The 12,012-nt window shown below is 42.8% G+C and overlaps 1 protein-coding gene across 3 annotated transcripts in view; it reads right to left on the bottom strand.

Moving 5' to 3' along the window:
- Positions 1 to 12,012, bottom strand: part of CRTC1 (CREB regulated transcription coactivator 1) — a 130,743-nt gene that overhangs the window by 61,370 nt on the left and 57,361 nt on the right. For all 3 annotated transcript variants that reach the window (XM_075283281.1, XM_075283289.1, XM_075283297.1), the window contains one exon: positions 5,839 to 5,900. In XM_075283281.1, the coding sequence (XP_075139382.1) occupies positions 5,839 to 5,900 (62 nt within the window). The remainder of the gene's footprint in view (positions 1 to 5,838; positions 5,901 to 12,012) is intronic.

Below are 12,012 nucleotides of genomic sequence, written 5' to 3'. Positions count from 1 at the left end.
CTGGTTCACATCTGTGTAAGGGCTATTCCGTTCACCTATCTGCATGAAATCTGCGGACAGAAGAGTCCTGCATGCAGCACTTTCCTCTCCGCATTTTTTGTGCAGAAACTGAATGGAAACCACATGGACCCCATAATAGTCTATGGGGTCCATGGGTTTCTTTAAGCAACCGCTTTATGTAGATAGATTTCCTTTCAGAGGGTCCCCAAGCAGACCTCCTCGAGCTGAAACCCAAGCGCAGATGTGAATAGGGCCTTAAAGGAGTTGTCCAGGAATTTTAGCAATTTTGCGGACGAGGCCAGTAAAAATGTATGTATTAATGCAAAGAGCATGCCAATAAAGGAATGTACCAATCAAAATGTATTAGAGGGGTTGTCCAGGAATCTCAGCAATCCTGAAACCCATAACTAGAAAGAAATTCCTAAATATATAAAGAGAGCAACTGTAATGCACTAAAGGATTTTAGTATCCCTACTGACCAGGCTGTGCCTATTCCTGCTTATCCCCTCAGGCTAGCTTAAGGGGTTTTACATATTGTGATGAAATCTGCATATATCGCGTTATGTGTGAGAGTTGCATGTCCATTTAGGAATTTCCTTATAGTTATGGGTTTCAGGATTGCTGAGACTCCTGGACAAATCCCGAAATACATTTTGACAGGTAAATTAATTTATTGGCATGCTCTTTGCATTAATTAATGCATTACATTTTATGGGCTAACCCCTTTTATTCAGTATCTGATCTGATAAACTTGCATCTATTATTTTTGTAAACGTCTCCTGAATAAATAAAATTCATAAAAATTTTTGTGATGAAAAGTTATAATAGGATTGTATATGGTGATATTAGGATACTGTACTTTCACAATACAATTTTTCTGTAAATAATAATAATAAAAAGTACACAGGGAATTATCCAGCTGTTCAACAAATTTTTGGCTACTTAAGGGCCGAGGCCCCACGATGCAGAAATGCAGCTTTTTTTGTTGCCGATTTTGCTGCAGTTTTTAAAACTAAAACCAGGAGTGGATTGACCAGAAGGTAGAAGTATAAGAACTTCCTATATATTTCCCATTCCTCTAGCAGACATTCTTGGCTTAGGCTCAAAAAAACCCAGCAAAATCTGCAACAAAAAAAGCTGTGTTTCTGTAAAGTGGGGACTTAGCCGAAAGAAGAAGGATCCAGATCATCTCACCTTCAGCACAAAACAGCTCTCAAAATTGTTCATTCCGTTTATTCTGATCTTTTTAGACTTAAAGGAAACCCTAATCCACAAGCATGTCTTTAAATCTTAGTACAAACCATATGTAGATTTTCAGTGTAATAACTTTTGCAATAAATTATGTTAGGCCAATATCACATTTCTGTTCTTATACAGTCTACTTAAAAGGTGCTGGAATGACAAATGCAGAAAGAGCTCCAACTGTCTGCATTCTTTTGGGTGTAAAAAGCATGACGGAAGCTTCTTCCATCATGCTTTTTACCTTCACGCAGCGGACTAAGAATGGAAATGTGAAGCTAGCCTTACACGGTTGCACAGAATACTGTCCGTGTGCAAAAGAAAGGAGCTCTACATTTTGCCTTTATGTAGCAACACATCTGTCAGAGGTGGTTCAACCTTCTTCATCCCAGCCAAACTGGCAGGACTGGCATTAATGGCCCTGAGCCCCTATCCCCAAAGGAGCCCCCAAGGGATCAGGGGCACCATACTTTTTGCCTGATGCCTCTGGTCAGGGCAGAACTCCTTTCAAGGGAATTGGAGTCCTCAGGACTCCGATACAGTTGAAACCTATATAACAGAGAAAGGAAGTACAGGCTCCATTCCCTGTATAATCCTGTGGCCATACTGTAGACCAGGCATGTCAAACTCAGGGTACCCCGAGGGCCACATGAGTAACAAGAGGTTATAGCGAGGGCCGCGCAAAGCAGCTAATGTCACACACGTATTTTAACAGCAGTCATGAAAACAACATATGAAGTAGTAATATGTAACAGCAACTAATATATTTAACAAAAATACAGCAATTAAAAACTAAACATTTATTTGTTATCATTTTTTTTCAATCTTTTTTAGATTATAAGTGGTGATCAGTCAGCCTTGTTCTCTGAGAAGATTTTGTTAGTTTCATAAAAGAAAATTATCTGTTTACATATACACCCTTCATCTGCCCCCAGATTCATGTCCCCCCCATCTCTGTCCCCAGATTCATGCCCCCCATCTCCGCCCCCAGATTCATATCCCCCCATCTCCGCCCCCAGATTAATACCCCCCCATCACTGCCCCCCAGATTCATGTCCCCCCATCTCTGCCCCCAGATTCATGTCCCCTCCATCTCTGCCCCAGATTCATGTCCCCCCCATCTCTGCCCCCAGATTCATGTCCCCCCCATCTCTGCCCCCAGATTCATGTCCCCCCATCTCTGCCCCCAGATTCATGTCCCCCCATCTCTGCCCCCAGATTCATGTCCCCCCATCTCTGCCCCCAGATTCATGTCCCCCCATCTCTGCCCCCAGATTCATGTCCCCCCATCTCTGCCCCCAGATTCATGTCCCCCCATCTCTGCCCCCAGTGTCTTGCCGTCCCCTCCTTCATCTGCCCTCAGTTTCACGTTCCACTTCTATGCATACACACATTAAACTTACCTTCTCCGACGACTCCGAGTCCTCGCTCCCCCGCCGCACTCTCTCTTTCTCCCGCCTGCCGCGACCATCGCGGTCGCGGCTTTCCCCTCTGCTGTCGGCTCAAATGAATGAGCCGACATAGGAGGGTGCTGCCGGGGGCGGAAGCCTGAAGATTTAGACGTGATGTAACGTCATCACGTCACATCACGTCTACACAGCAGCGTGTAGCAGCGAGAGTATTGCACCTCTGCGGCCCGCACAAAAGTCTCAAACTTTGTCTCTTAGAGACAAAGTTTGAGACTTTTGTGCGGGCTGCAGATATGCCTGTAAAGGGCCGCATGTGGCCCGCGGGCCGCATGTTTGACATGCCTGCTGTAGACCACAGGATTACACAGGCCACGTGATCATGTCACTGAATCATGCCGCCTATGCCAGACGTCTGAGTTCAGGAGAGGGGTTGCAGCTCCACCTGTCAGGGGATCTGCATAAGGTAATTATAACATTTGTTGTTTTTTATAGCATGAAGAGGACACTCTAGTTAATAGAGGCCCTATAATTAATAAAGAGGTACTATACATAATAAGGGGGCATTATAAGAATTTTTACTAAGAAAGAGGAACTATTTGTAATAAAAGGGCACTATAATGAGGAGGCACTATATACAATATAGGGGGCACTATAGTATAGAGGAACTAATAAAGAGGAACTATATGTAATAAGAAGGCATTATAATTAATAAGAAGGAACTATATATAAGGGGGACTATAAATATTAATTAGACAGGGAACACTCAAATAACACATCCTAGATCTGAATGAATGAAATATTCTCATTGAATACTTTGTTCTGTACAAAGTTGAATGTGATGACAACCAAATCGAGTACAGATATGAGATCCTCAGACCCCTTGTGATACCATATGCTGGTGCGGTTGGCCCTGGGTTCCTCCTAATGCAGGACAATGCAGACCTCATGTGTCAGCAGTTCCTGTAAGATGAAGGCATTGAAGCTATGGACTTTGCCCGCCCGTTCCCCAGACCTGAATCCGACTGAGCACATCTGGGACATCATGTCTCGCTCCATCCACCAACGTCATGTTGCACCACAGACTGTCCAGGAGTTGGCAGATGTTTTAGTCCAGGTCTGGGAGGAGATCCCTCAGGAGACCATCTGCAATCTCATCAGGAGTATGCCCAGGCGTTGTGGAGAGGTCATACAGGCACGTGGAGGCCACACACACTACTGAGCCTCATTTTGACATGTTTTAAGGACATCACATCAAACTTGGATCAGCCTGTAGTGTGTTTTTCCACTTTATTTTTGAAGAGGGGACTCCATTGGTTAAAGGGATCCTATCATTCAATTACAATTTTTTCTCATTAACACGTCGGAATAGCCTTAAGAAAGGCTATTCTTTTCCTACCTTTTGTTGTCTTCTCCATGCCACCGTTCGCTTGAAAATCCGTTTTTTGACGGTATGTAAATGAGTTCTCTCACAGCACTGGGGGCGGATCTCAGCGCTCAAACAGCAATGGGGGCGTCCCCAATGCTGCCAGAGAACTCTCTAGCGCCGCCTCCATTTTCTTCTGGAAAGAGGTCTTCACCGCGTCTTCTTCTGGCGGTGGCTTGTAACTTTTAGGCCTCGGGCAAAGCCGACTGCGCATGCCCATGGCCACAAGAAAAATGGCCGCTGACAGTATTGTAAGCGGCCATTTTCAAGCAAATGGCAGCGCAGAGAAGACAACGAAAGGTAGGAGAAGAATAGCCTTTCTTAAGGCTATTCCGACGTGTTAATGAGAAAAAAATTGTGATTGAATGATAGGATCCCTTTAATAAATTTGATTTCCATTGATGATTTTTTTGTGCGATTTTGTGGTCATCACTTTCAACTTTGTACAGAACAAAGTATTCAATGAGAAGTGAGCAGTGTATATAATATGGGGGACTATAAATAAAGAGGAACTAAATGCTATAAGGAGGGACGATAATAAAGAGGCAGTATATGTAATAAGGGGGCTATAACTAATAAAGAGGGGTTGTCCATGCTTAAAGCTAGTAATGGCCTGTCCTCTGGTTAGACCATAAAACACCTGTTGACATGGCCCCTGTTGACTAATCGTCTGTATGGACCCGTTTCCAGCTCCTCTCCTATACGCTATACAAACAGATGCGGAGACGCAGTTCAGTGCTTATTTAAGTCAATGGGTAATGAAGTGAATGTGCCCAGACTACTATAGAGGGTATAGTTTTCTGCTTCTGTACAGCTGACTAGTTTAAGGGCCAGCTCTCTGTCCCCCCACTGATTAGGTATCCTGAAGATAGGCCATAAATAGCTTAAGCCCAGAAAACTCCTTTAAGTCACTATGCAATGATTGCTGTCATGTCATAGTGTTGCAGTATTATTTGGGCCTTATATAGAAATATTATTAGTTATATTAGTCTCTGCATTGTGTGTTTTGTTCCAAACCAGTATGGATGTTATATTTATTCACACTATATGGAGGTAATATTTGGTATCGTGATATTATTTGATAACTATATAGGTTTATAAATCACGTGTGTCTGTAGGGAGTCAGATCTGATCTTTTACGTGCTAGAAATTAATGCTGTAGTGCTTTGCACAGGGCCTTGACTGAATATGACTGTGCTATTGCTATAATAGGTCAGAATTTTGGGCCCCCACTTTTAATTTAGCCCAGGGCCATACATTGTCTATAACCAGCCCTGGTTCCGTGGCAAAGAGGCGTTTGAATGAAATTGTGGTCAAGCATGCATGCTGCAGTTCTATACAGAGTCTATGGGACTGACAAGCCATGTAGCTGGGATGAAGATCTGTCAACAGTGTAAATGCTTCAACACTTAAATGCATTGCACGTTGAAGAGATTTTGTACTGGTTACATTAAAAAAGAAAATAAAACCACGCAAGTGACTTGGCTGGATATACAGAGAAAGTAGCTGAGCATAGTGGTATATAACTACAGGACTGTCCCATACAAGCAGGGTATACCTATTGGATAACTCTTCATCTATATCCAGGTATTCATTTTACTATGCCTTTGTTGACATATGGTACTAATCCTCAAGCATGGGTCTAACTGCAGACAATTGCTATTGATACTCACTATAAGCCAATTCTGTTAATGCACATACCTAATGCAAGCAGTTAAGATGCAAAAGTCAAAATCGCTAAATTCTTTATAAAGATGCAATACCTACCGTCTCCAGCTGGTATCAGGGGGAGGCGATAAATACACCGTTCCATAAGGACAGCTGTCTACGTATAATGTCAGTTAAGGAATAATTCTTAATGATTAGCAAAAAAAAAGCCTTAATTATTTTATTGCCAAGTACATTTGTAATATGCCATGACTTTTAGACTCTGACAGCTAGAGCTTAGATCTTGAAATCTTATTAAAGCCTATATCTTAAGCGGCCTGTATATACTATATACCTTATCAACCAACCATCTAATGTGTATGAGAATATTCAGACACTCCCCGATGGCAGATATCAGGGGAAGGAGAGACTGAGCATTCAGGATGTGAGATATCGTTTGTTCTCAAGTGAATAGACACTGTCAACAAAGTCAGCCATGCAAGTGTATAGGAGGAGGATGGGCGTTTAGTCATCTGAGAATTACATCTTTTATATGACATTAAAATGCCCAAGATAAAACCATTTGAAATTACTTACCAGCCTCAGCTTCCCTGCATTATACAAGAGCCGCCACTCTGCACACCCAGTGAAAGCGATGTACAGCTTTTAGCTCCCAATAGAGAAACAAGCCAAAATTTGTTTAGTGTACTACATTTATAAACACAAATGCTACTACAAAATTTGAAGTTGTTCAAAGGCTTAGTAACACCTAAAAGTGTTTGTCACGCTTCAAATAAAAGTTGATTATAGGCAAGACAATAAACTAAATACAAACCCATAATTCGCCTCTCAACTGTCCCCCTTTCCTGCAATAGAGTCCCCACAGTATCCAGTCCTTGTGTAATAACTAGTCCTAGCAATCATATTCTATCTGTGCATACATCACCATGGAGGCCAATGATTGGCAGGAAGTCACATTACCATAAATGGGATGTCATGGCTTCCAATCCAATGATTAACTACTATTTCATCCACTAATAAGCACAAGCAGCTCCTGCAGTGAAAGCACATGGACCTCATAGACTATAATATGTGCACGTGTCATGAAGTACTTTTCTGCCCGCATGTTCCGTGCGGACACTGCGCGGAAAGCATACAGACCCCATTATAGTCTATGGGGTCCGTCGGCTTTCAAAAGCTCACCGCTTACCAATGCATTTGGTATTCTGTTTGGAGGGTCCCCATGCAGACTCCCCGAACACAGATGTGACCCAAACCTAAGCCAAGGCATAGTGCCCTTCACAAAGTCTAGGAAGTGGTAGGAAAGACAACTGCAGATACTTTTATGTGTGTGGAATACTGCAACCTTGCCATTAGCAGTGCAATCTTTTTTTTTTTTTTTTTTTTTTTTATTTAAATCATCTACGCTCTAATTAATAATCTGATGACATGTCCTGTCTCAGAATACACAGCAAAGTGGACATATAGGCTACAGAATACATGACATGCCAGTTTATTGTACAATATTTACTATAATGGGTGTAACCTGTAAAAATGTGATTCTCTCATGATATTTATTCCTTCAGTATTTATTATTATTAGAGAGATTAAGCTAGTTGTCATGTGCAAAGAGAACAACTGAAATCGACTAAAGGATTTCAGCACCATCCTAACCAGGCTGTGCTTAGTCCTGCTTAACCCCTCAGGCTAGTTAAAGGAGTTTTACATAATGAAATGAAATCTGCATATTGAGTTATGAGTTGTGTGTCTATTTAGGAATTTTCTTATAGTTATGGGTTTCTTCATTTATGGGCATAGTTAGGAGGTTGGGCCATTGTGTACTTGTCTCTGCTAGTTTCCTATGTCAGTAACTTCAATTTGTATGGTAATTTCAATCCACAAGCCAGGAAACAGCTGCCCAATAAGTCCTGGGAAGTGCGTTTAATACAGAAGATCAAAAAACAGTAGTGATCCAGCAATTCATCAAAAGTCAATCATTTTATTAGTAAGGTTGTGGTCATGGATTCCAACTCCCATTCCACTTAAAGTATGCGTTCTGCAAGCAGAACTTTTCTCTCCAATGTTTTCGGGCAGGCGTGGGATCTGCATGTAACCGCTTTCCTAGCGGATAGGGTTTCTAGTTTTTTTTTTTTGTTTTTTTTTTGTGCATGCAGGACTTTATCTTCCACTAGCCTGTGCCCGCAACTTCGTCTGCGTGTTGTTGGCATTGATGATCTGCCTACATTCAGCAAATTGCTGCCGTCGATTGTTTGCCTGCTCCGGCGTTTCGGCAGCTCTTAAGCTGTCCTGCTGCTGAACTTGTTCCTCATGCCGTGACTGTGATTGTTCCGACATCTCAGCAGCTTGCTGGGATGCCATATAATGAGCGTGTTGTTGGCATTGATGATCTGTCTGCTCTGGCGTTTTCGGCAACTGTCAAGCTGGCCTGCTGCTGAACTCATTCCTCGCTCTGTGCCCGTTATTGTTCCGGCATCTCAGCAGCTCACTGGGAAGCCATATAATGAGCGTGTTGTTGGCGCCGATGATCCCCTTCAGTTCCGCTTGAAGAGAACTTTGTTAACTTCTACCTACCCTCACAGCTCTCGTTGTTTTAAAATTTTGTGACAAATTAGATTTTCTTTTTCCCGGCATGTTTAAAAGTAGCGAACGGCCAATTTGGATTAAAGGCGTTTTCCCATCCAGTGTGTCAGCACTGCTTGGAGCAGATCAGATAATATGCAAATGCATGTACAGAATGGACAGAGGGTTAGCTGAGTGTTTACATAGAGCAATAACAGACCTGGTTTTATCAGAATCTTAGATAAGCTGCTGGAAGAGCTGTTTAATATAGTATGTGAACATAAATTCATAACAGTCGTGAAGACATGTCATTTAAAATATGTAACCTATGTGTTAATCGAGGTTACAAACTATCTATGTGCCAGATTTCATTCAAATCCATTCAGCCATTTTTGTGTGACTGAGTAACAAACACACAAACTTTCACATTTAACCAAAGTTTAATCCTAGGTGAATCAATGATACTAAATACCATTAGTTCAAATATTTTTTTTTTTAATTATTTTTTTAGAAAAAGTATTTTAGAGAAAACTGCTTTTTACCTTTTTTTTTTTTTTTTTTTTTTTTTAACACTAGGCTAACACCGACAGGCATCCTATTAGATCCTACTTTCAGTAAGCCCCCCCACTGAGATAGCAATCCACAGGTAACCCATGATCACATTTGCATGGTGGTGATGGAGTTGACAGTGCCTCTATCAAACACCTTAGATGCTGCAGACCATGGCATCAAAAGGATTAAACTGCCAGGATAAGGGATATCATCAATCCAAACGGTTGCAGACGGGTGTTAGCGCCTCAACATGTTCCATATACTCCTTTAAAACATTCAGATTAAAGTAAAAGTCTATCAGCAGACAATATTTTAACTTTTTTTTTTTTTTTTAATTCTTAATACGGTTAAGTGTTTTATGTTGATTAAATTCAAAGGCTGGTTTACACAGTGCTTTCTTACCGAAGAACTGCATGGAGTTTTTACTTTCCGTGAGGAGCAGCATGTTACCGTACATTTCACCTTCATGATAACTAAATGAAATTAAAAACCTCTAGTTATGGGCAAAGCAGAAGTGTGCTGCTCATAACTGCATTTAAAATTGCATGCAAAAATAAGTAAATGCAGTATTTCCTTTTTTTTTTTTTTTTTTTAACTTGCTTTATATAACAGAGCGAATAATACAATCAAGGAACAGAAAATACAATCACAACATAAACAAAGGAAAAGTACAAACAAACAATGGTAAACCACATCGCCGTTCCATCGTAGCCCAAACCTATCCACCCCAATGCTAGCGTAGTTCAGAACAGACCATCACATGTCATATCAGTAAATCCACATACTGTTACTCTGTCAGGAGCCGTGGACCTATCCGGCAGAAGCCTTCCCTCATGGAGTAAAGGCGTCAAGGGCCAAACGCATTGAGGGGGCAGATTATTGGGTCATGGGGGAATCACACCACGTTCCCCAAACTTTATAGAATTTCTGGGGACAACCCCTCCCTTTATCCAATCTGGTTGAATGGAAGAACCGAGTTAACGAGTTTTCGCCATTGAGATATTGACGGGGATCGAGGGACCATCCATCGTAAGGTGATGGCTTTTCTAGCATAGAACAAACAATTCCGATGAAAAATTCGGGTGTGATGCTGCCACATCTCCTCCTCCAATACACCAAACAGGCAGTCTTCGGGAGAGAATGGGACAGGGGACATAGGACATCTGCCAGAAGGTCCACCATCCCTTTCCAAAAGGCCCGGAAAACCCCACAGCATGTGCCAGAAGGCCGCATGAGGGCACAGACACCTAAGGCAATTTGGGACAGGCAAACGACACATCCGGTGTAAACGGACATGGGTCAAGTAACATTGATGTAGGATGAAAATTTGAATCAATTTATTGTTAGCCGAGGGTGAGACATAAAGAGGAGATTCTAAAACCACCTGAAATGTCTCATTCATCAGTTCTGGAATATTGGTACGCCAACGCATCAGTACCGGGGCCTCGGTCAGAGACACCTTCACATGGATCAAATGGTCATAAAGAACTGAAATAAGACCCCCAGGGCCCTGAGAGCGTAGCACATCAATAAGCGGGTATTCGGAAATGGCACAAGGCTGGTCAGGGAATAATGAGAAAAGTGCATGTCGTATTTGAAGAAACCTAAAGAATTGTCGTGGGATCTCATGAAAAGTGGCCAGAGAATCAAAGGTGACAAATACCCCTTGTGTGTACAAATCCGCCAGGGAAGACACTCCATATCGTGACCAGGACCTGGCATCGGGCAACTCAAATAGGTCAGGCAAACCAGGATTGTCCCATAAAGGGGTCTCCGCAGGGATGTCCGAGTAAGAAGACACTTTCCGGCCTGTTTCCAGACCTGTGTCACCAAAGTGTGGATGGGTAAAAGCCTACCCCTGAACAGTCGAGACCGGTCCAACATCGGCCACAAAATACGTAAGTCCATGTGGTGAGCCAAATGCGCCTCGGGGCCTGGGAGCTGGGCCGAGGAGAGCCAAGGCTTTATAAAGCAGAGTTGTCCCGCTAAATAGTAGAGAAACAGGTCAGGGAGTGACACACCCCCGAGCTGCTTCGGTCTCTGGAGAGCAGACAGTCTCAATTTGGATCTAGAGTGGCCCTACACAAAAGAAGTCATCAAGGAGTCCGTCTAAAAAAATCGGAGAGGCACAGGCACGGGTGAGTTACTCAAGGAATATAGGCACTTGGGCAAAACAATCATTTTTATTAGGTTAATCCTGCCTGCTACTGACAAGGGCAATGCAGCCCAGGTCTGGAATTTAGAGCGAAAATGTGAGAGAAGGGGGAAAATGTTGAGGTCTAGGAACCTCTTGTGGTCTCTAAGGATAATGATGCCAAGATATTTACAAGCCGAGACCACCGGCAATCCACACTTCACCTCTCCCTCCGCTGCCGTTGGAGTACGACCTATATGCTTATAAGACGACTTAGTCCAGTTAGTGAGTGGGATGAGAGGACGGCAGAGGGTCTGTATCAGTATGAAACCAGTCCAGAGCGTTGTTTCATCATCTTATTAAAATCGCCCAGGCATAATACCATCGCCCCAGGGAATTTAACTATAAACTGTGCCGCCCCCTGGAGTACAGACAGGTCAGATGCAGGTGGCAAGTACACACCCAAAACCACGTATAAGATCAAATCTATCCAGGCCTGGGCATATACATACCGTCCTTCAGTATCTCTCTCAACTACACCCAACTCCCATCTAACACTACGATGTACCAGAATCGACCTCCCCCCCTCCCCCAGAGAAAGTAGTATGCATAGAGTGAGCGGCCCACTGAACCCACGGTTTCTGAAGCCATCTAGCATTCTCTGACACTAAATGTGTCTCTTGGAGTCACACAACATGTGGGTTAACCCGACTAATCTGGGAAAAAAATGGTGGAGCGTTTACGTGGATCGCCCATTCCCCTCACATTCCACGAGAGAACATTAAGAGACACCATAGTAGTTTATCCCTTTATAACTATAGGTCCCAGACCTCTGGCGGGGGTTACAGGCTAGCAATCGGGGCTTCGAGACAAAAAGGCAAAGCAGCATGCGGCAGATCAATAACCAAATAAAAACAGAAACATAACAAAACAATACACCCATAAGGGGCGCAGACATTTGCTCAAACAGTAGATAGACACTGCATATACCAGTATCGTGGCTACAGTTACTGGCAGAGAGAGTGCAC

This window comes from Leptodactylus fuscus, chromosome 1, assembly GCF_031893055.1.
Source record: "Leptodactylus fuscus isolate aLepFus1 chromosome 1, aLepFus1.hap2, whole genome shotgun sequence".
NCBI classification, from domain to species: Eukaryota; Metazoa; Chordata; class Amphibia; order Anura; family Leptodactylidae; genus Leptodactylus; species Leptodactylus fuscus.
Note: the sequence above shows the minus strand (reverse complement) of the source record. Positions and strands in the feature narration are given on the sequence as shown.